At 30.9% G+C, this 26,106-nt stretch overlaps 2 protein-coding genes across 2 annotated transcripts; both read left to right on the top strand.

Moving 5' to 3' along the window:
• Positions 1-1,407: 1,407 nt before the first annotated feature.
• On the top strand, positions 1,408-3,199 carry LOC133691360 (protein WHAT'S THIS FACTOR 1 homolog, chloroplastic). The gene has a single exon (XM_062111830.1). It carries the CDS (start codon positions 1,559-1,561, stop codon positions 2,804-2,806), a length of 1,248 nt encoding a protein of 415 aa, XP_061967814.1. The 5' UTR covers positions 1,408-1,558; the 3' UTR covers positions 2,807-3,199.
• Positions 3,200-17,154: 13,955 nt separating this feature from the next.
• On the top strand, positions 17,155-17,571 carry LOC133691756 (uncharacterized). The gene has a single exon (XM_062112353.1). The coding sequence runs from the start codon at positions 17,155-17,157 to the stop codon at positions 17,569-17,571; it is 417 nt and encodes a 138-aa protein (XP_061968337.1).
• Positions 17,572-26,106: the final 8,535 nt, after the last annotated feature.

The following is a 26,106-nucleotide window of genomic DNA, read 5'->3' as shown; positions in this document are numbered from 1 at the left end:
ACACTTAGTTTTCCATTTATGTTTTTGAATTTGATTAATTAGCTAAGATCCAAGGTTTATTTGAGCTTAATTATTAATTAATTTTCAGTTATAGTCAAAGGCTTGTTTGAGTCAATACTTTCAAGTTTATTAGTATAGGTTTTTGGTTAGTTTTATAAGTGCATCAATTTAGCTCACAATGATAGATCCATTAGAGTTTTTATTTTCAATAGTATAAATACTTTTTATAAGGATAAAATATTCAAACTTGATAAATAATATTGATGCCAAATTTATAACTTGTGTGAGAGAGATTCTTGTATTTTTTTAGTTTTTTAATGAACTAAATTGACATATCAAAGATTAACTGACTTTATGATGTGTTTTTTATACTTCTTGTTCATGAATTGGTATTAAGGTGGAGGTTCTTATTCCAATAATAATAGTATCTTGAAACATGTTTTCATTATGTGACCCTCTTATCAGATATATTTTTGTTTTTCAAGATTCGTTGTCAATCTTGTTATGAGTTTCGTGACCACGAGGTTCACATCATACTGTTAAATAGTAAACCAACATCCAAATGAAAAAAAAAAAGAGTAATCATATATAACCAATGAAGAAAATAAACATTCATATAAGACTATTTATAAAATTAAGAAACTAGAGAAAAGTATAGAATGTTTTATAAAATAATAGTGATGAAAAGTATACAAAGAAAAACATTATACATATATATAATTTATTTTACCTACATTAGATGGAAAATATATAAGGCATGCTCTTTAATAAGTTCCTTTAGCTATAATAGCTAACAACTATATTTTTTACTCATGATCTTTAAATGACTCCATATTTAAATTTTATGAACAATACCCACTACATATAATGCATGACTGTAGCATATTGTAAAATTAGATATAATTAACAGAATCTTGTCCTTAAAGATATTTTCCCAACATAAAGCTATCCTTTATAATTTAATAAGTTTTTTTATCTAAAGATAAGGGTTATAAAAACAGCAATCACAATAAAAAAAATAATCCTAGCAAACCTTGTAAATATAGAAAAATAATACTATGATTTTTTCAATACATTTTGCCAATAAAAATACATACACCCTTATGATAAAATGATTATTTTTCATGATTTTTATCGTTGTTGTTATTAGTATTGTACAACAACAAATATAATGATTCTCCATAATATTCTCAAAAAATTAAATTAAATTATTTTGATAATAATAAAGGATTGATAAATTTATGAAATAGGATGTCATATATATATATTGACTAAATCGACTGAAGAAATCGAAGCCCAAAAATCGAGAAAAGTATTATGTGAACATAGAGTAGAAGCAGAATTATTTAAAATGATGATTTTTACACCGACAAAGTTAATAAAAAGATCACGAGTTGGGGACAGAACAAAACATGTCATTTAAGCCCCTGAGGGTTTAAGTTAAAAGAAAGCCCTAGTTCGTAGTAGTAAATCTGTAAATGACAGAGTGACAGGCAGACAGACAGGGCATCTTCTTCCTCCGTAGGTTTTGGTCGGCCGGTCAGTCACATTTGCAGGTATGCTCTTCAAAACCTACTCCATTTATACTACTAGAACTATGCACTTGTTGCATAGAAAATCTCTCATAAACCCTGCTTTCAACCTCGACACCAAACCCATTTCAAGCCTCAAAGTTGTGTGGCGCAGGGACCCACAACTAGACCATGCCATTGAGAGAGATAAGCCATACAAAATCTGCTCAAAAGTTGTCAAAGAGGTCCTTAACGAACCGGGTCAAGTAATCCCACTTCGTTACCTCGAAAACAGGCGCGAGAGATTGCGCCTCAATATAAGAATTTCTACTTTTCTTAATAGAAACCCTGCCCTCTTTGACGTTTACCAGGATCGAATCAAACCCAAGTCAGAACCCGTCCGGTTTGTCCGTGTTAGCCATCGGTTAAGGAATTTTCTTGAAGAAGAGAAAAGGATTGTTTTGGAAAATGAGGGGTGGATTGTTTCGAAATTGTGTAAGTTGCTGATGATGGCTAAGGATAAGGTCCTTAGTGTGGATAAATTGGTACATGTGAAGAGAGAATTTGGTTTTCCTAATGACTTTTTGGTTAATTTGGTACCTAATTATCCAAACTATTTTAGGCTAATTGGTCCTCCTGAGGAGGGAAAGTCATTTCTTGAGTTGGTTGAATGGAATCCTGAGTTTGCAAAATCAATAATCGAGCAAAGAGCTGAAGATGAGTTTAGGTTGACGGGAATTCGTGTTAGGCCTAATTTTTACTACAAGCTTCCTCCGGGGTTCTTCTTGAGGAAGGAGATGAGGGAGTGGATTCGGGATTGGTTGGAACTTGATTACATATCACCATATGTTGATGTGTCACACTTGGATCAAGCTTCACAGGAAATGGAGAAGAGGACTGTTGGGGTTTTCCATGAGTTGCTATCGCTTTCGTTGTTCAAGAGGATTCCAGTGCCCATACTGGGGAAGTTTAGTGATGAGTACAGGTTTTCCAACGCATTTTCAAGTGTGTTCACTAGGCATTCAGGAATATTTTACATGTCACTGAAAGGAGGGATTAAGACTGCGATGCTAAGGGAAGCTTACAAGGACAGCGAGTTGATTCAAAGGGATCCTTTGCTTGAAATAAAGGACAAGTTTGTTCAGTTGTTGGAAGAGGGGTGGCAGGAGAGACAGGAGCAGTTGAGGTTACAAAGGGAAGAGGTTAAGAAGAACAGAGTAATGATGGCATTGGGGGATGGGGACACCGATGGACAAGAGAGCAGCAGGGAATTCGATGGGCAAGAAGTCAAGTGATAGCTGTGACTTCCCAAGTTATGCTGATATCGGGAGGAAACTAAGGCAAAGGAGCTGCTGATGCTTAATGATAAGGAACAATCTTCCCAGAGTTAGACACATACTGCATGATTTTCAATATCTCATTAAGGTTCTGAACTTCCATGAATATATGGCAATTAAAAGGTAGGGCTTTGTCATGATGGCCAGTGGTGATGGCTTGAGATTGCATAACCAATTAACTCTACCAATTGCGAGTTACAACATGCTAAATTTCTGTGAGTTCCTAAATGTCTTTCTTCTTTGCCTGTCCTGTGCAAGGAAGTTCAAAATGAAAAGCATTTCTAAGGAAAAAGAGACTTGATTTTGTTTTAAAACAAATTAGCTAGCTAATCAATAAATCATCTTGGGTAATTTCCATCTTCTTTTTTGTGTGTGCCCAAGAGGTGATAGTTTGATGAACTGCACATTCCGTTGTATGTGCTAGGCGTTGTGGTGAATATTCTTCTATATTTGGATCTTAAGTATCATTCTGGTGATGGATAAAAAAGATAAAAAATTCTTAATCTTTATCAATAAAAAAAAATAAAAAATAAAGTCCTCACTTAGTATTTTTGATAATTAAAAACTCTAATTATTCTTAGAATCTTGATAAAAAGATTGATTATATATATAAATGACGTATCACTCATAACATATTTTATTTAAGGTAAACTGTATTATTTATTCGTTTGATATATATAAGTTAAGGTATCGTTGTGTTTTCTAACTATTGATTTGTTTTATGGTTAAAGTTAGTCCATCCCAAGAGAGTGGGCTACAGATTTATGGTCAAATTTAGTTATTCTAAAGTCAAAACATATAAAATGAAAAAAAAAACTGTTTTTTTAATTTAATAATAAGAATATATCTTAAATATAATATAAGTTCATGATATCTATATTAAAAGAAATAAAATAAATTTTTTAGTTTTTTTAAAATCTATGTTAAATTCTCATGAATTTTATAAACTAATTATTAAAATTAAAAATATATGTAAAGATATTAATAAATTTTTTTTGAATTTTGGTATTTAAATATACTAAATTATATCATGTATTTTTTTTATTTCTACAAATATAAATTTTTTTTTAGTTTTGAGAGAATTGATCATATGAAATAAAAAATATTTTAATATATTTTTTTAAAAAAGATTTTTGTTGTTTTTTATAATTTTTTAGAAAGAAATGATATGTTAATAATAATAAAAAATCTCACGTGTTTTCTTTGTATCTAAGAGGCTGTTTGTCTTTGCGATAGCTGCTTCGTTTTTGTTCAAACGCAGATAATATGGTGTTTGGTTAAAAAATGAAGCTGCGATTTGGTTCATGGAACCCACTAAAAATGAGTTTCAACCTCAGGTTTTGGCGAAGCAATTTTTTCATGTTTCTCATCCAGCGTTCTGTATTTTTACGTTTCACTCTGTCAACACCAAGCCCTTCCCTTTAACTCACGACAAGCAACTCCTCACCACCAACAATACAGAAAGCTCTCATCCTCCAGCCGAAGCCAACAACTCCTCCCCTATTCATCGTGGTCAGCAACAACAACCACTACGTATGTAATAGTAGAACCAACTCCACCTTCAACTAAACCCGATTTGTCCAAGCCATGATAGAATCTCCTTCAGCAGCTCCTGCATGAGGACCTCCTCCTTTTCGCTAGTTGCTCCTCTTGGTCACAACCCCCTAAGTTATTGATAGAACCCATCTAAAACTAATAGAGGCAGGGAAGAAAAATACTATCAAATCTTTATGCTGAGTTTTTTTTTTTTTGCTTTTTCAGGTTTTGGCTAGCTCTCATTGATGGGATAAAAAAAAAATCTTCCATTATAATTGATTTCGCATTTTCATAACAGATATTTTAAGTTATTGTGTTTTAAAAATGTTTTTAAAATATAATATTTAAAATTGTTGTATTTTAAAAGCGTGATGTTTTAAATATATCATGTTTTTTAATAATAATAATATTTATTAAATTTCATGCTTATAAAAAAATAAAAAATATAGTTTTTGTCGGTTGGATTTTGTATGTTATAAAATTATAGATAGTTTAATAGAATAATAAAAAATATTTTATATAAAATATTATTTATTTCATGGTGTAATAATAGTAGTTAAATCGATAATATTTCAATGAAAAACTATCAATATTAATATATGTTTTTTTAATTATTTTATAATCTCAGTTTGAAAAGCATTTTTTAACCAAACACATAAAACTTTTTTTTGTTCAACCTCAATTTCAACCACAGTTTTAACCAAACATATATTTTTCCAAACTAACCTCAACTAAAAGTACTTTTTATAAAAACAATTTTTTTAAAACTACAACCACAACAGCTACCACAATGCCAAACACACTCTAAATGTATTAAAAGATTTTTGTTGGTTATAATTTTAAATATTAAATATATAGTTTTTTCTTTGACTAGAAAAGGATAAGGGGGGGCTAGGTTTGTGGTTGGAGGAGCTGTTGTCCTAGTAGTTGACGGTGGTTCATGGCAAAAGGCTATTGGCAATGGTTAGAGGTTGAAGATGAGTGGTTTTTTTTTATAACTAATTCTCTTTTTTTTAAAAAAAATAATTTATTCTTTTTTTTCTAATTACTTGGTCTCCAAGCAAATTTGATAAACAAGTAACCTAAAATAACTTTGGTTCTTTATTCTATATATATATATTTTTTTGCAATTTTGATACTTTTATCCAAATTTTTTTCTTGAAAAGATTTCTGTCAACTCGAGTAAAATAAATTAATAATTTTAAAATAAACACGTTAAAAATTAAATAAGTAAATTTTTGAATTTTTAATTATTTTGAAAAGATATTGAAAATGTAAAAAAACAATACATAATATATCAAAAATATATATTTCAGATTTGTTTTTTTGCTATATTTTGGATTTTTTTTTGAAAAAAATAAGAGTAAGAGGGTTATAAATCAGATTGTGACACAGGCCTTGGATTTTCTAACCACTTACTTTTCAGCTTCCAAATATTATGTCTATTGATAAGTAGCAAGTTTTTATTTACTGTTTATATGAATTTCAAATCTTGCACAACAAGAATATAAGATCACCTGGTAAATGCATGAATGCTTATATGTTTCTGAAAATCTGGATAAAGTCTCATTATGTTGCAGAAGTACCCCCTTTTCCACCTTATGAAAATATTGGCTAAGGCACTACGGGGGTCATAGTTGTGCATAATCACAGGTGTAATCAACTGAATTTTTTACTTTCAAGTTTCTGGTTTTACTCAGATCTTGGCTTTCGAGGTCCTAACTACTATGCTTGCATATCTGCGCACTTTTTGCTCCAAAATTATGCATGCACGCTGAACCTGTCTTGCCTCATTATAAAATTGTTACTAAGAGAATGCATAATAGGTTTCAACTCCAATCGTGTAAATGCTTTGTCTTCAGGTTGTGTTGCCATTATGGAATGAAAGTAATTATGCTTATAGCATTCTGCAAGACCACAAAGAATGGTTGTGGCGGACAACTGAACACCTCTTCCCTCTGTGACTTGTTCTAAATTTACCCCCAAGCACTTTGGTCGGAAGATAAGTTGCAACACAATGACACTCTGATTTGCATCTTTATACTGGTGTGCATAGAGAATAGCTCGAAGTTTTTATTAGTGAAGTAAGTCTAAGGACTTAATTAAACTTCTAACAAGTTTAATTGACTTATTTAAGGATTTAATTGGAGAAAAATGAAGTTTAAAAGTCAATTGGGAAAAAAATTAAAGGAATTAATTAAGTTTAAAGACGTAATTAAACTTCTAATAGGTTTTATAGATTTAATCAAGGACTCAATTGAAGAAAAATCAAGTTTGAAGGCCTATTTTGAATCAATTCGCAAAGATTGAAAGATTGGGGACACAATTAAAACTTTGAAATGCTAAATATGTGCAATCAAGGGTTTAATTAAAATAAATCATCTGAAGTATGAAGTTTAATTGAGGACCGCATTGAAGAAATCTTAAATAAAGGACTACTTTGTAAAAAAACACTGAAATTTAAAGGTCCAATTAAAGAAGGCTAGGGGTAAAATTAAAAGGAATCTAAAAGATTATGGTTGATTGGGGGCTCCATTACAAAGTACCAAAGGTTCAATGACTAAATTGAGAAAGACCATAATTTCATTATTCATTGTCTTCTTCCCTTAAAACAAAAGAAAAAAGATGTCTAAGTGCCCACATTTCAGCCCTAATTTCTCCCTCACCTTTTTATCATTCCACACAAATCTTATATCAACTTATAAGTGGATATATATACTTCACTCTAAGCTAAAATTTCAGCTCTTATTGCATTAAAATAACCTGTAGATTATCTCCTAAAAATACTACCCAACACTGCTTTACCTATAAATATAGCCTTGTGTCCTCCCTTTGTAGTTGTAGAGTAGGACAAACTTTTGTCTTTAGCTTTAATGAATGATTGAGATCAATTCCTTAACATTAAGGGTTGAGATCCTATACCATAAACTCTAGAACCTCCTTATTTATCCTATAAAAATCTCATAAAACCCTAACTCAAGTAGCTAGAGGGGGGAGAGGAACACTGCTTTTAATCTCTTAGTTCTTGAAATCTAGTCCATCTTCTTTTGGTGAAATGGTTGATGGATTATGTTCAATACTTGTAAAAGGTCCCCTCTTTAGAGTTTGGGTACTCTTCGATGATTAAGTCAATACTATATGAGAGAAAAAACAGTCCTTTTTTAGAAGAAAGCTCTAGAAATAGATATATATCATTCGTAATAGAAATAAATTGAACCAGCCTCGTAAAGGTTACATTGGTTCCTTTTATAGCTCTTGACCTGGAAAGGAAAAAGTTTACATATCAGCCATATATCTCTGTCTTGTCATGATAAAATATCTCATACTCATTAGAGTAAAACATCTCTGACTTATCAAAGTAAAATATCCTTGACTCATTAGAGTAAAAAATATTTGAATGTGGGTCTGGCGATTTACCAAACCAATACATGTCTAAGCTCAATGTTTGGCTGAGCCCAGAGATGATGAGTCTCATGGTTCGCCAGGCCCACAAATGTATGGGCTTAACGCTTGGCTAAGACTAGGATGATGGGTCTAGCAGTTTGCCAAACCCATAAAAGTCTAGGCTTTGCACTTTATTGAGCTCGGAGATGGTGAGTTTGGTAGTTCATTAGACCCACCCACATTTGCAACACTTAGTTGAGCCTAAAGATGATGGGTTATCAACCTAAAATTTGTTCATTTGCTAAAAGGGGAAAACTTATCTTTAAACCTAGTTGGCTTATTTTTAATGGGAGAAGGTGTCCCTTGGAAAACAAAACGACTGCCTACATTAAATAAGGTAATTGAGTGAACTTCTGGAGATCAATGATAATATGAAAAATTATTCATTCGATAGTGGGAGTAAAAAGTTTTTTTCTTTATAACCCTAACCATTCTTATTTGTAACTTTTCTTTTACTTTCATTCTTTGCGATTTTTGAAAACTTGTTCTTGTAACAAAACCCAAATTATCTTTTTCACTTTTATTTTTTATCCAAAAAGGGAAAATCTATTTTGGATATTTCTTTCTTCAAAACCTTTTTCCTTATCTTTCTTTTACTCGGTTTAAAAAAAGACCCCAAGAACATCAAACTTGTTTCTAAAAGAGAAGTGCTCCATCCATTGACAAGGAGTTCAAGTTTCAATTAGAACTTTAAAGAAGTGATAGGAGATATGAGTCTCTCATATTGGGACCTAGGGTGAGAGAAAGTTCCACATCGACAACCTCCTCTAATGGGAAAGATAAGAGAATATCCCCTCGTAAGAGTTCATCTTTTGCTCCTTTTAGAGACTTTGAGGAGAGATTGAGATTGCCTCAAACTCCTAATGATGATTTCCTCGACAACATATATGTTACAAACATGAAATTCGTGACTCATAATCAACATGGCAAGTATGTAGCCTAAATGCCTCACCCTGATGAGTGCATTAGCTAATTGACCCTAGGCATATCCTATGATTATTTTGAAATTACCACCTCATTTGTATGAATTCAATGGGATACTCTTTCCCTTTTTAAGGATTTATAAGAGATGTGTTTAGCTATTACCAGCTGGGCCTAGGCTAGCTGTATCCTAATATGTGGACAATTATGTCATCATTTGAAAAATTTTATAGAATGATTGGGCCTAAGCCCATGGTAAATATTTTTAAGAGTTGCTACCAACTGGTAACTAATATTGATGGCGGCAATGACGTGTATTGGTTCTTCATCTTTGCTTACAGAAGAAATGGTGATATAAAGAATACATTGATTGGGAAGCCATCGTCTATCAAGAGGTGGATGGGGAGTTTGGTTGGTCATAAGATATGTCAGGACGATTAATCACTAGAGGGATTAAAGTCAATTTAGGGTTGTTCCTACTATTAGAGGGTTCCATTTATGAAGTAAATAAGTGTCGTTTGAGATCATAATAGGAGAAAAACTGTGTCATGTTGGATTCGACCCCCATCAACTATGAAGTTGATAAAATGGCCAAGGGATATTACCAGACCATTTTGCAAGGCATAAAGTTTGCCTGCCATTTTCCTTTGCTTTCACCTTGTTTCAAAATCTAACCTTCATTTGTCCATATAGGGTAAATAGCTGAATAAGAAGGAGAAACACCATGGGATCCTCCTGTAAAGAGCTTGCCTTAGAGTTCTTTGTCTTGTGTCATTAGTGGAGGCAGAGGTGAAGAGAGGAGGGGAGACTCCTCCATCCTCATTGGGAAACTCCTTATTCTTAAGGGTTCTGCCTCTATAGAGACAATAGTAGGGGCAATAGCCCCCTTGAAGCTAAGGGTTGTGATCTTTTCTTATCTAGGGAAGAAGTAAACATAACTCCCCTTGTAGTGATTGCAAGTGCGACCATCTATTTCAAGAAAAGAAAAATCTTTGCTCCGGTAGAAACCCGTGCTCTAATCCTACTGATAAAGGCTCTTATAACGGTGTTCCTTTTGCCTCAACTTCTTGCATTACCATATGAGAAGTGATAATTATGACCTCCACCGGAGTTAGCATTAATGAGTTTAAGGACATTTTATCTGATTTGGCTCTAGGCTGTAATCTGTTCAATTTCCAAACCTAATGGATGAGGAGAGATAATTGATAGAGGTTATGATTAGAGGGAGAATGGACATTGATAAGTACAACCTTGAGGTGGTGAGAACACTAAAGAGGGTCCTTACCATCCTGTCAGATATCTTTGTGATTGTTGATGAAAGCTTCTATCAACATTTGTGTTTAGCTAGCCAAATGGCATTTAGGCTGCGTTTGTTTTACATCTGCTTTTACGTTTGCTGTGCAACAAACGCAGCAAGGTGTTTGGTAACAAACCAAACTGTGTTTTATACTGCGGGACCTACTAAAAAATTGAGTTTGAAACACAGTTTTTATGAAGTAGTTTTTACATGTTTTTTTAACTGAGTTTCGTAAAACCCTGTTTGTTTTTGCTTTTTAAAAGCGCTTTTGAAAATATTTGATAATTTTTTAGTTTTTTCCTTTGCTTCAAATTAATATATTTTTTTAATGTTTTCAGATCATTTTGGTGCGCTAATATAAAAAATAATTTTTAAAAAATAAAAAATATTATTTTGATGCATTTCCATGTAAAAAACATTTTCAAAAGCAACCGTAATCACACTTCCACCAAACATTTTAGTATGTTTTTTGCTACACATAAACTTAAACCACAATTTTTACTAAACATGTATCTAAATCCAACTAACCACAGCTAATTGCACTTTTTTTAACTTAATTTTTTTAAACCATAACCATAAAAGTTACCTAAAAAACAAACACACTCTTAATGTAAGGAAAAATAAACCCTGGTTCTTTTTTTTCTTTGGTTTGATGATTACTTCTTTTAACATTTATCCCTGGCAAACCTTATAATGTCTGACCATTCCCGGAGACATTAAGCAACTAAAAGAAGTTATTTAAGGGTGATCGTAGCTACGAACAAGAAAAATCAAGCTGCATTCGAATAACTACAACGGGAAAAAAATGTCATGGAGGCCGAGCTACAAAACATTGAGGTGGCCTATACCACGCTAAAGGACCAAGCACAAGGTCTTGCCTTTGAGTTAAGTTACATGGAAAAAACGCTTGCAACCTCCTACAACCAAGTGGTTCCGCTGAGGCAGGAGATCCTTAAAGTTAGAGCCTCCCAAACTAGTTTGTGGGATGAGCTTACTACTGGTAGGGAAGAAACTCAACGTTCCTAGGCGATGTTGAAGGCCTTAAGAGACTCTCTTGAAGAGTTCCATGAAGTTTTCAAGGGTTCAGCAGTTTTAACCTAGATTATGTGAGATAAGATTTTCCTAGCCATGTCCTACCTATACTTATTCATTCTCTCAAGAGGAATACAAGTGGATTTTAGTATAGCCTTCCATCCAATCCTAATCCTTGACACAGATGTATTCCCAGTTAAGGCCACTGTAGCTTGACGAGGGGAGTATCTAGCTGAGGAGCCTAGGCTGAATTTTTAGATCCCTTTATACATGTACATATGTATTCTTCTTTCATAGACAACATTTTTTTTTTATGATATAACTCTTTTATCTCCATATTGCTTTATGTGAGCTTACAGTCATTGTGTAGAGTTCTTATCTCAGTCCAATACCAATACTTATGAGACCTTTTTTTGGTCCAACACCCATTCTTAGAAGATCATTTCTAGGTTCAATTCCCAAACTTAAAAGATCATTTCTAAAGATGGACGATGAGTCATCTAACCTTATGAGAGTTTATGATGGTTTTGCCTTACATAATCTGATAAGGGATATGATTTGTAGATGTCTGTTTATTATTGGTGTAATGTCTATCTTATTCTTGGAGAAAAGTATGATTACATTAGGAAGAAGATGTCAATCCATTCCAAGGTAAAATGTATTGTAGAACTAGAGAGACGTTCATTACTTCAAAAGTAAACATTCTATCACAGTAGAAAGAGTAAACCCATCCTATCTTTGGAAGATTTGAAAGGTTTGTGCCTTTGGGAGACTGTATCCATCTCTATTACTGATACAGTGTCTATTTCATCTTTGAAGAAAAATATGATCGCACTAGGAAGAACATGTCAATCCCTTCCAAGGTAAACTTTTTTGTAGCACTATAGAGACGTTCATTAATTCCAAAGTAAATGTGTTATCGCACTAGAAAGAATAAATCCATCCAATCTTTGGAAGATTTGAGAGGCTTGCGTTTTGAGGAGACGATATCTATCCCCATTCCTGATGTAGTTTCCATCCCATCCTTGAAGAAAAGTGTGATCGTACTCGGGAGAACATGTCAATCCCTTCCAATGTAAAATGTTTTGTAGCACTATAGAGACGTTCATTAATTCCAAAGTAAATAGACTATCAAATTAAGAAGAGTAAATCCATCCAATCTTTGAAAGATTTGAGAGGCTTACGTTCTAGGAAGATCGTATCCATCCCCATTTCTGATGCAGTTTATATCCTATACTTAAGAGATCATTTCCGGATTCAATTCCCAAACTTAAGAGATCATGGGTAATGATTCATTTAACCTTATGAGAGTTTAGGATGGTTATGCCTTTTTGGAACTGAGAAGGGATATGATTTGCAAACGTTTGCTTATTATTGATGTAGTGTCTATTTCATTCTTAAAGGAAAGTATGATTGCACTAGAGAGAACATGTCAATCCCTTTAAAGGTAAATGTACTTTAGAACAAGAGAGACGTTCATTACTTTCAAAGTAAATGTTCTATCGTAGTAGAAAGAGTAAATCCATCCTATCTTTGGAAGATTTGAGAGGTTTGCATCTTGGTGGGATTATATCCATCACCATTGCTGATGCAATGTCTATCTTATAATTGAAAGAACATACGATCGCATTAGCAAGAACATGTCAATCCCTTCCAATATAAAATGTTTCGTAGTACTATGAAGACGTTCATTATTTTCAAAGTAAATATGTTATCGCACTAGAAATAGTAAATCCATCAAATCTTAGAAAGATTTGAGAGGCTTGTGCTCTAGAGAGACCATATCCATCCCCATTGCTAATGCAGTTTCTATCTCATCCTTGAAGAAAAGTGTGATCGTACTAGGGAGAATATGACAATCCCTTTCAAGGTAAAATGTTTTATAGCACTATAGAGACATTCATTAATTCCAAAGTAAATGTGCTATCAAACTAGGAAGAGTAAATTCATCTAATCTTTGGAAGATTTGAGAAGCTTATGCTCTAGGGAGACCGTATCCATTCTTGTTTCTGATGCAGTTTATATCCCATACTTAGGAGATCATTTTTAGGTCCAATTCCCAAACTTAAGAGATCATTTCTGGTGATGGGTGATGAATCATCTAACCTTAGAAGAGTTTAGGATGGTTATGCCTTTTAGGAATCGAGAAGGGATATGATTTGCAGAATTCTACTTATTATTGATACAGTGTTTATCTCAATCTTGGAGAAAAGTGTGATCACACCAGGAAAAATATATCAATTTCTTCCAAGGTAAAATGTACTGTAGAATTAGGAAGACGTTTATTACTTTCAAAGTAAATGTTTGATCACAGTAGCAAGAGTAAATCCATCCTATCTTTGGAAGATTTGAGAGGCTTGCGCTCTAAGAAGACTGTATCCATCCCCATTGTTGATGCAATGTCTATCTCATCCTTGAAGAAAAGTACGATTGCACTAAAGAGAACATGTCAATCCCTTTCAAGGTAAAATATTTTATAGCATTATAGAGACTTTATTAATTTCAAAGTAAATATATTATGCACTAGGGAGAGTAAATCCATCTAATCTTTAGAAGACTTAAAAGGCTTGCGTTCTAGGGAGACTGTATCCATCCCTATTTCTGATGCAATGTCTATCCCATCCTTGAAAAAAAGTGTGATCGTACCAGGGAGAACATGTCAATCCCTTCCAAGGTAAAATATGTTGTAACACTAGGAAGACGTTCATTACTTTCAAAGTACATTTCCTATCACACTAAGAAGAGTAAATCCATCACATCTTTGGAAGCTTTGAGAGTCTTGCATCTTGAGGAGACTGTATCCATCCTCGTTATTGATGCAGTGTCTATCACATCCTTGAAGAAAAGTGCGATCGCTTTAGGGAGAATATTTCAATCCTTTCTAAGGTAAAATGTGTCGTAGTACTAGAAAGATTCATTACTTCTAAAGTAAATGAGCTATCTCACTAAAAAGAGTAAATCCATCCCTAATTTATTAGATTTAAGACCTGATAAGTAGAAACATTTGTTATTTTGAACAATATAATTCATATACAAGAAACTTACATTTCTAAGTCATTGACCATAACACATTTCTATCTCGCTTTGGGGGCCCAAAGAAGAGAGGGAGTTGTGTTTCTTCAATGAAGGTTTTCTAGGTAGTCGTTAAAAGGATTGTTCCCCAGATAAACATAGTTATTTAATTTATTATGAAAATATGACTAGCAAAAGAGAAGGTAACGTTCCAATTTAAGGATTATCTACCCTGTCAAGTTCACAAGCTTGGTAAGAGTCCTTAATTTGCAATAAATCCTGAAGCTGCACGAATTGAACCAATACTCTGTTGATAGCCATTGAAGGCTTTCTAAAACCTCAAAGTTCCAACTCCAATAGTAATTAAGGATGATAATGGCCTAGCTCCTAGAGGAGCAATCAATGACTTTTTGATCATTTTTCCATAGATGACACCACTAATGATGTCTGATTTTATCTCATGGGTTTGAAAGTCAAGCTGAGACCTAGGATAAGATTATTAATCTCCTGGTCCTAACAATCTGGTCCATCTTTTCTTAGCAAAATGGATGATGGATTATGCTCAATACCTGCAAAAGGTCATTTCCTTAGAGTTGTCTCATGGAGGTTATATTGGTTCCTTTTTATAGCTCCTAGGTTCTCTCCTTTCATGGAAGGATAAAAGAATCATAAATCAACCAATATCTCTGTCTTGTCATGATAAAACATCTCAGACTCATCAGAGTAAAATATCTTTAACTGTAGATCTAGCGGTTTATCAGACCTATACAAGCCTAGGCTAAATGCTTTGCTGAGCTCAAAGATATAATCCAAACCAATACATACTTGGACTCAAAATTTGGTTAAGCCTATAGATGGTGAGTATGACAACTTGCCAGATCCACACAAGTCTAGGCTCAATGCTTAGTTGAGTCTGAAGACAGTTGGTTTGACAATTCATCAGACTCACACATGTTTGAGATCAACGATTAACTAAGCCCGTGAACGCGCAGATCTTCATAAGTCTGGGTTGAGTACTTAGTTGAGCTAGAAGATGATGGGTTTAGTAATTCACCGTACCAACATATATTTTGGCTCAACACTTGGTTAAGCTAAGAGATAATGAATTGTCACCCTAAACTTTGTTTATTTGTTGAGAATGGAGGGCTCAGGAAAAACAAAAAATATTATTATTATACTATTTTGGCTAGATTAGAAAAACTAGGCACGATAATTAACTAGAACTCTTTTTCTCGGATATGACAAAGTGGGTTACTTGCCCACATCATATATATAGGAAGGAACCATGGAATTATCGAAGATATGATAGAACGACTAAATATAGTCTGCTTTCTCCTTGTGCATTTCTCAGCTTATTTTAACTTTTTAAAATAATGATTTCTTTATGTTTTTATTTATAAAAAAGTTGATTGGGTAATAGGCAGATAACTTGCATGCATCCTTTGATTGGTCAAGGTAGTAGTTAGTATGTTGATGCTTGTTTTCAATATAATACTCCCCAAAATATATATGTATCATGAGTGAAGAAAATAACTGGATTGGGATACATCAATTAAATCCATATTAATATTATTTATATTAATAAAATATATAGTATAAAGAAAAAAGATGAAGAGTTATATCCTATAATATTAATTATCAAATATTAATAACTCTTCACACTTATAAATATATCATATTAAAACTAACTAACAACATAATAACATCAGAATAAAAAAAAACATAGAAAGATAAAGAGGAAAAATGACACTTGGAAGAAAACTTTATGTCAATTTTAAAAAAAAATTATTTCTACAAATAAAATAGATTACACAATAAATAATAAGAATAATTCATTAATTATTATTTAATATAATTATATTTAAACTAATACAAGTTTTCTAAAACATGTTTATATTACTTCTTTCTACTATTATTTTCATTTTTTTTCCATGAACAAAAGCATCGGACTGTGTCACGGGCTTTTTTAAAAAACGTATGCGCGTCCTTAATTGGCAGTAATTAATGTTTTTTTAGCATGATAGTATCTAGCTACCTATAGCTTAAAAAATAAATTAAATTTTATTAACTCTATTTTTAAATACAAACTCTACAAATAAAAAGAATTATGCACATGATTTTAAATTAAGTGTTTTATAAGAATAAAATACTTGATCTTGTAATGTAGAGTTTTTATAAGAATAGAGCACTTATTCTTGTTGAAGTATAGAATTTGATTTATTTTTTAAATTTAAATTTTAAAATATATCTTTTACATTTCTTTTAAGAGCATCACAATGTATATTTTATATGCGACTTCCCATGTATTATTTTTATTTTTTTAAATAAGTTTTGAACTGTATTGTTGTTATTTTTTTTTAATTTTTTTTTACTGTGAAAAAAACTAAACAATCAGAACCTTGAAAATGGAATCAATGACAGATGAACCTCTTAATTATAAGCCACCAGGGAAATTGTGAACAGCAAAGATCAAACTTCCAGTCGGCTTCCTTGCAGAATAAACTCGTTTCCATTGGTAGGAATATGATCGAAATTTTAAAAAATATAATTTAACTGATCAAGTTTTAAATTTATTTTTTAAAAATTATTAGTTCGAGTTTTATAAATTTTAGAGTTATTAAAGGCTTTCATAATTGTTAATTTTAAAATTTATAAAATTAATTGAGGTGTGTATAAACTGACCCGAATATTCATATTAATAAAAAAAAATTAATAAAAAAAAAATTATTACTAGTCGAATAGCCCAGATGAACTTCCATGCTTGTACAATATGCGACCTAACTGTTTAGCACGCAAAACGAATGCCCTTTCTGTAACTATTCAGAAACTGTTCTCTTCTCTAATGTATACCTAAACATATCAGCCTCGCTCCTGATCACCACTTGAATCATCTTCCAAAGCATCAAAACTTCAACTACTAGAAACAAAAAGGTTATGACTGCAGAGCATCCGTATATAAAGAAGGCAAGGCTAGATAGGATTTATATCAGATTCAGAAACATTCAATTTGTACTGGTGCATGTATACTTGCAAATAGAGAGATATACATATACTGTAGTTACATATGGAGAATCTCAAGGTTCTTGTGCTTACATTTTTCGCTGTCTTCTTATTACTTGTGTTCGACGCTAATGGCCAGCTGAATCCTATGCCTCAACGCCCATTATGTGTCTCCCAACTTGCACTGGTGAACTATGCGTGTGGAAGTTTACTTCTAGCGCCACCAGCAGCCACCTCCCTTCCCTCCACCATTGTCTTCCCTGTAGATGATGATAACAACCACGGGCATAGGAACGGACACAGGCATGGCCATGGAGGAACGCAAGAAGATACTTGTTGCCGGTGGCTTAATGATGTGGATGACGAATGTGTCTGTCAATTACTGGTCCGCTTGCCACCCTTCCTTTCAAGGACTCGCCATGAATACACTATCAAGATTGATGACTCTTGCAGTGTTTCGTACACTTGTGGATTTACGTGATTAGTAATTGTTGCTTGTCTTATACTACCTACATATTGCGGGTAGATTTTCTTTGGAATTCGGTGATATAAGCAAATATTCAGCTAAGATGTTTTCCTTTATTGCAAGTTTTACGTTTTCGTACTTCCATGTATTTTGCATTAATCTCTCTTGGAAATAAAATGTAATTGATGGGTTGAAGATTTAAACCTATAATCACAAGGCGTATGATGCAGAGTGCAAGGGAAAATTCAAAGAAACAGTCTAAAAATCTAATGGGTTGCGAAGCGTACTCCGAAGTTCAAAGCCCAAGTGTAAATTATACTTCCTTGGATCCAGTCACATCATAAAGCTCGTCGCTCTTTTAGACCAGTAAGGGTGACAAAATACTCACAAAACTCAGTTAACCCAGCTGACTCACAATACACTAGTCTCTAGACTGAGTTGAGCTAGAATGTTAAGGTCACACACTCGGGTAGAGAAGCAAACATACCTGAGAGCACCAGCTTGGGGAAAGCACCCCTCAAGGCACAATACCAAGCAAACACACCCTTACCTCAAACTATTCCACCTACTTGAATATTTTCATATCCTTCTATTATAACTAGGTCTATAAAACAATATTAAAGATGTTCATAGTAAATATATGACTCATATAATAATATTTTTTATTTAACAGTGAGTCATCACGCATGATGAGATGTCACCACTTGAAAATTATAATAATGTTCAATATTCAGTTGATATAAAGGTTTTGGTAATTAAAAGAACACTTATTGTTCAGATTAATAAGAATGATGTAAAGCAACAAAGAGAGAACATATTTCATACTATATGCCATATAAATAATAAGATATATAATGTGAATTTTGATAGTAAGAGTTGTGCTAATGTTGCTAGTAGTACACTTGTTAGAAAATTAAATATAAACACTATTAAATATGAAAAGTCTTATAAACTTCAATGATTGAATGATTGTGGAGAAGTAAAAGTTATTAAACAGGTTTTGCTTTCTTTTTTAGTTGAAAAATATAAGGATGAGATGTTGTGTGATGTTATGCTTATACATGCTACTTATTTATTGTTAGAGAGACCCTTGACAATTTGATAGAAAAATCAAGCATGATAGGTTTAATAATAAGTATTCTTTTGAGAATGATGTGAAGATATTCATATTTGTACCATTCTCCCTTAGACAAATGATGAAAACCAATTGAAATTGTAAGGTGAAAGCGAAGCCGAAGAAAACAAATTAACCATGTGAGGATGTGACGTAGAGTGAAAAAAAAAAGATCCAAGAGAGAAGAAGGTAAGATTTGGCCAAAATAGAAATTAATGGGGATTTGACCAAGAAAAAAGAGAAAAAAATAGGAGAGAAGAAAGGAGGGGTGAGAAAACAAGAGAGTGTGAAAAAAAATAAAGAAATATATTAATTTTTATGCAAATGAGAGTGAGATTAAGAATGCTTATTTTTTTGACATGCCTATTATTTTCTTTATATACAATAAGATATATTTTAACACTAATAACCTTGATAATTATCTTTCTAGTGTTTGTGCTTTTTTATTATAAGATTTTAATAAACATCTTTCCTAGTGAGATTCCTAGTAAGTTGACACCTATTAACAGAATTGAGCACCAAATTTATCTTTTACCTAAAGCATTTATATTTAATTAGCTAACCTATAAAAGTAATCGTAATGAGACAAGAGAACTTCAAAGACAAGTGGAAGAATTGATGATAGAAGAGCGTATAAGAAAAAGCATGAGTTAGAAACCCAATTAGTACTAAAAAAGAATAGGACTTGGAGGACGTGTGTTGATTTTCAAGCCATCAATAATATTATGATAAATTATAAACATCTAATTATTAGATTTCATAATATGTTAGATGAATTACATGAGTCTTGTATACTTTCTAAGATTTATTTAAAAAGTAGAAATCATCAAATAAGAATGAAAAACGGAGATGAATGAAAAATTGTCTATAAAATTAAATATAGTTTTTATGAGTGGTTGATAATATATGTTGGACTTACTAATGCTCCTAGTACTTTCATGAGATTAATGAACCATGTTTTGTGTAATTTTATAGGTAAGTTTGTTGTAATTTATTTTGATGATATTTTAATTTATAGAAAAAATTTAGAGGAGCATGTTGAAAATTGAAGAAATGTATTGGTTATTTTGCAAAAGAATATTTATATGCTAATATAAAAAAAGTACAACTTTTGCATGGAAAAGATTGTATTTTTTGGATATGTAGCTAGTACAAAATGTATTGAGATGGACAAGAAAAAAGTTAGGGCTATCCAAGAATGGCTCATACCTAAGTAAATAATTAAGGTAAGAAGTTTTCATAGTGTAACTAGTTTTTATAGAAGATTTGTTAAGAATTTCAATATTTCAGTTATACCTTTAACTAAGATAGTTTGGCTTTATAGGGTATCTAAATCGTACCTTTAACTAAGATAGTTTGGCTTTATAGGGTATCTAAATGCATTGTGTTTGACCTTGATGTTAAATTTCTTAGCTACTTTTAAAAGGTTTTGTGGGGAAAATAAGTAATAAAATTGTTATCTTCTACTATTTATCATCCACAAATATTTTGTGTAATTATTTTCTTTTCAATTATAGTGTACATAATACACACACACACACACACACACACAATAAAGATACACAATATTAAATACAAGATAATAAATTTATGACATTTCCTTGAATATATAATTTCCATAAAAGGTATTTATTTATTTATCTCCTTCCTTTTTATTATAATTACAATCTATATATTATTTTTGGCTTGGTAGACATCTAATCATTTATTCTTTAATACTAACTAATTTTGCAATTTTTTCCCAAAATAAAAATAAATTTTAAAGGTCTGAACATAATCTCGAGATACATTAAATGAATATAAAACACTTATAGAACATATAAAAATATAAAATAAGATTTCCAGTATACAATTATTCATTTCAATAAATTACTTTATCAAATCTAAGAATAACATAACCCAAGTACTTTTTCATCATATTTTCTATCAATTCATGATTCCCATTACAATCATCCCTTATATTTGAACTCAATCACTTCTATAAAATCTTCACAATACTCTTAGTTCATGGTCCAAAATTATCTTAGAATTTCATTCTCAATTATTATTAATGCCCACTCATAGCTCATTTGTTAGATTTGCATCCTCAATTATTGAATATATCATTTTATAACCCATTTATATATTTTTCAATAAAAAATATTCAATTGGCTCATTTATAGCCTGCCTATATTTTTTATATTCACCAATATTTATTTGGTTCATTTATGTTCTATCTATACCTTTTACTTTCACAATATGTATTTGGCCTATATATGACCCACCTATACATTTATATTAACCAATAATTGTTTGTCTCATTTATGGCTCAACTATAAAATTATATTCAAAATATTTATTTGGCTCATTTATGGCTCCATCTACACCTTTTACATTCACAATATTTATTTGGCCCATTAGTGGTCCATCTATACCTTTCACATTCACATTTCTTGTATTAAATTTCATCATTACAGTCCATAATTCAATCTTAGTGTTGTGATAATTTAACATTTCACATATTAAATTCCGTCGTTGTGGTATATTTAATTAAATTCTCATTGTCGTGGTTAATCGTATTAAATTATGATATGGTGATCAATTTAATTTTCTTATATTAAACTCCTTCCATAAATCATATTTCTTTAACATATTCATAACCTTAGTCTCGTTATATGGCCAGTTAAATATCTAATATCATAACCTTAGTCCTGTTACATGGCCGACTAAGTATCCAATACCTTAGTCATATTCATAACCTTAATCTTGTTACATGGCCAACTATGTATCTTTAATGTTTTCCACATTATGGTCTATTTAAGGTTCATACATTGGTATATCTCGTTACAATCATTTACAATTTATAAGTGGATATTCGTCGTTGTGGTTGTTCATAATTTTATATATATATATGCTATTGTCATTATGGATGGACATAATCAAATACTGATTTTCATCATTGCGGTCAATTACAGTTATCCACTAACTACTACTGGTGTGATGTTTTACAAGTATCTATTAGTTACTGTTATTACGGTTTATCACCATTATATATTGGTTATTGCCATTACAACTTATCACAATTATTTATTGATTATTGCCATTGTAGTTTATCACATTTAATACATAACATTATTGTCTTTGTGGTCAATTACAAAACGTAAATAGCTTTTAAATTTTACGCAATACAATTAAACATTCATTTAAAACAATTTAACAACTATCAAAACATTTTTAAATAATTAAAACAAGCAATAAAAGGCAATCTCTTACCTTGTATTTGTGTTATACATGCTCTTGAAAAGTCAAGTTCCACTCCAAATACTTTTTCTACATTCCAATAGAACATCCAAATCATTACTTAAACTTTCCTAGTCCATTTATCACATTTACTAATTTATATACTCAAATATTTTTGTAAATAAATTTATGGATATGCTATTTTTGTTTATCCCTTCCATTCATTTACATTAGCATCCATTTATACTAACATCTAATGTATAAATGTCTTAACTTTTCATCAGTAATTTATCAATGTCCAAATGACTTAATTGTTTGTCAACAAATTTCAATGTCCAAAAGACCTAGTTTTTCATAATGAATTTTCAATGTTCAAATAACATAGTTTTTAATCAACGAATTTTAATTTCTAAATGACTTTATTTTTCATTAATGAATTTTTAATGTTCAAAATAACTTAGTTTTTCATTGATGAGTTTCAATATCTAAATGACTAAATTTTTCACCAATGAATTTCAATGTTCCAAAGACCTTGTTTTTTGTCGATGGATTTTCAATGTTCATATAACTTAGTTTCTCATTAGTGAATTTTAATGTTTAACATTTCATCAACCACATGGTGGGAATTGAATTTAAACTATCTTACACTTAGCATTTGAACATAATTATCAACAAAATTAAATCAAACAATCAAGATCAACTTTCTCAAATTTTCAAAAATTTACAACTAATGCTTTGGCTAATTTTAACAACATCCATAATTTTATCATAATTTTCTCATTTTTTTTTTCAAACATATGTCTTCCAACATTTAAAAACCATTCAAAGTCCAATACAATGATTTCATATTCCAATAAAACACTTTTCCATTTCCATATATGCCAACCCTATACTTCATTTATTATAAGCATTCTATGTCACCAAATTATGTTTATTTTTGTTTTTTTTAACCAAGAATTTATCCCAATATAATCTTTTATGCTCACCTTTCAATATAAACACAACATCTCATAACAATTTAAACCAAACTTTTCCATGCACATACAATTTCACATAGTCCTAATTTCTACTCTTGTCAACATACCCAACAACATAGAAATAACATAAATCAACAAAACTTTTATTTATATTTCTAAAAAATTTTAAAAATTTAAAATTTAAAATTTAAAATTTAATCATTTGGTCAATTTGAAACTACACTCACAATTTTCAACCTTTTCAACCCATACCTAAACATAACATTAAAACAAGCAACTAGACATACACAATCCCTTTTAGTACTTAAATAACATTTAGAAAATCCTTTTACTATTCATATATGACTATAAATTGACTAATCATAAAACAAAATGCTCTTGTTTAATCTCTAAGTTCCATTTTATCTATTTATACCATTTTATCTAATTATTGTTACTTTTGTATTTCAATACTAAAATTTTCAACCTAATACAACATCTCAATAACCACACAATCCAATTATTAATATAATCAAATATTTATTCAAATTTCACTCATTTAGAAATTGTTTTAGAAAAGCATTCACAATTAATATGTTACACCTCATTCTTTCCATAACAAACACAATGCACACCACCACTACAAGAATTTTGTAATTTACCGATGAAATATTTTGTTAGTAGTTAGATATTGATTTCGTTAGCATGACTTTTAACCCATGGGCTCACAGACAATTACTGGTCATCAAAAAACTTATTGTCGGTGATTTATGTTCTACTGGTCAGTTGGTCAATAATATAATCACATTGAATTTACAGATGGAAAAATGTGCCAAAAAAAATTAGTCACTTTATTACATCAGTATATCCCTTGGTGAATATGATATATCATCGACAAAAAAGACATATTGTAATTTCATTGGTGATTTTTTTTAATATTACCAACAAAATTAAATTGTTGGTGATTAAATAGTGTTAGTGGCATTTCTAGTAATTCTTTTTCAACTCTCTAAAATATACCAATTAACATAATCCATTGGTAAGATCGTCAATAATTTATTAAAATATATTTTTTAAAAATGTAATAAACAAAGTAGAAATAAATTAAATAAATTAAATTAAGATAAAATAAAAATATTTATTATAGATTTAAAAATTTATCAATTTAAATACAATTCATCTAGAAGAGGGGCTGAAGAAGGAGAAGAAGGTGGGTCTTCACGGGAACCGGGAGAGGAGATAAGATGGAGCACATGTACCACTTATATGTGATTTCAGTTTCATGTACAATCATCAGAGTTTGGTCATCTCAATACTTATGTTACACCTTGATTAATATGTGGTCCTCGATTTCAAAGTGATTTAACTTAATGTAGAAACAAGTTCCCTCGATATATAAGTAAGGTGATATTAAGCGAGCATGTCTATCCCTATTGCATAAAAGCTTTATTTTGTAATTTAGGGACCAATAATGCTTCCAAATGAAAAAAAAAATATTGATACTAATTAAACATGAATTTATTTTAGAATGTTCCCCAACTTTCAAATAAACTCTTTATCAAAAGCCAATCCAATAATTTAAATTTTTGTTCAACTTGCCAACTAGGCAAAGCTAAGCAACTCCTTTTCTCGTAATCTAGTTGTCAATCCATAGTTCCTTTAGCTTTAATCCATTCTAATGTATGAGTTTTCCTTGTTAAGTCAATTGGCGAATATAACTACTATGTTTTATTTGTTGATGATTATTCATATTATTCATGGTTATATCCTTTGAAACAAAAATTTGACGTGTTTGCAACCTTTATTAATTTTAAAACAATTGCAGAAAATCTCTTTTCCACCTCCATTAAATAATTACAAACAGACAATGGTGGTGAGTTTACCACTTAATCAATTTAATTTTTTTTTAGCACAAGGAATTTCGCGCACACACCCTAGCTTTGATTCCATTATTTGGTTACTTTTATTTTACAATGTAACAAGTCGTTTGACTGTGTGAGGATGATTTATTCTTTTTAAATAAATTATTTAGCTGGTAATTCAATGAGAACTAATTGCCTTTAGAGTGATGGAAATTTCTTGAAAATCTAATCATAGGTTCTTATCTCAATTAGAACAATAGTGTCGTTATTCTCATTACTAACTCGTTGAAGAGAAGAAATATAACCAATGCATATCTATTTTATCAAAGGTTAAATCAATCATTACAAAAAAACAAATTAGGCCAGAAATTAGGATACGTTTTGGGAAAATAAAACTTTCATCAAAGAGAAGTAAATGAAAGGCTTTCAAAAAAATTATCATAGAATTGATAATGAAGTTTTCATTTTTTACATGCCAGATAATGAATAAGCAACTGCATCCACTCTAAAAAAAATCCCAATTGTTTCAAACTTGCTTTTTTTTTTTTGGAATGGAATATTTACGAAACCCTCATAAATAAGATCAAACCTTATTCCATGGTATTTACCTCTTTTTTATTCTTAAGAAAGTCTCCGAGAGGACTTGATCCATTATTTATGTTTCATCCCTCATTTCCATTTCGTTTGTTTCAAGAAATATAGTGATCAATTTTGATTCTTTCTTTTTCTATTTATTCTTTTCTGATTGAGATGTATGGCTCCATGAGTTTATGTGTCTATATAGATATAGATCTTGTTCATAGATTAATTACCAATAAATTTACAAATGAAAACATGTTATCGATAAATGTCTAATTAGGGATTTCTAGTCCATAGGTAATTCAATTGGTAAAGTTACTTACCAACAGAAACACCGACATAATATTCTCATAAAAAAATAGTTTCCAATCATTTTTCTATCGGCCAATCCATTAGTAAATATTATTGATGGATCATTAATGGACAAAGTATCTATTGGTATTTATATCAGTGAATTCGTTGGTGTATAGCTAATGAATTCCCTAAGGAAATCACCGATATAAAAATTATATCAGTGAATTTGTTGGTGTATATCAAAATAGTTCACAACTCTATAATTCTTCGAGGAAAATAGGTTTATATTACTGATAGAATCACAAATAGAATTCTTTTTGTTTATCGGTGATTCTATTGGTATTTAAGTAATTTTTTTGTTTTAATACATGCTTATTTGGATCAAATAATTTGACATTAGATAACATTAAACAAGCTAATTTAAATTGAAGAACATATTTTATATTATTAATTTAATTGTAAAATCAATTACAAATGTCTTTATACATTAGAAAGAAGCCGAAGTTGTAGGTGGATGCGGAGAGGG

Source organism: Populus nigra, chromosome 4, assembly GCF_951802175.1.
Source record: "Populus nigra chromosome 4, ddPopNigr1.1, whole genome shotgun sequence".
Taxonomy (NCBI): domain Eukaryota; kingdom Viridiplantae; phylum Streptophyta; class Magnoliopsida; order Malpighiales; family Salicaceae; genus Populus; species Populus nigra.
This window is presented reverse-complemented; position numbering and strand designations above follow the sequence as displayed.

Bases quoted from the DNA above. Each gene is read 5' to 3' on its own strand.
- LOC133691360 (XM_062111830.1), top strand. From the start codon at position 1,559: ATGCTCTTCAAAACCTACTCCATTTATACTACTAGAACTATGCACTTG.
- LOC133691756 (XM_062112353.1), top strand. From the start codon at position 17,155: ATGGAGAATCTCAAGGTTCTTGTGCTTACATTTTTCGCTGTCTTCTTA.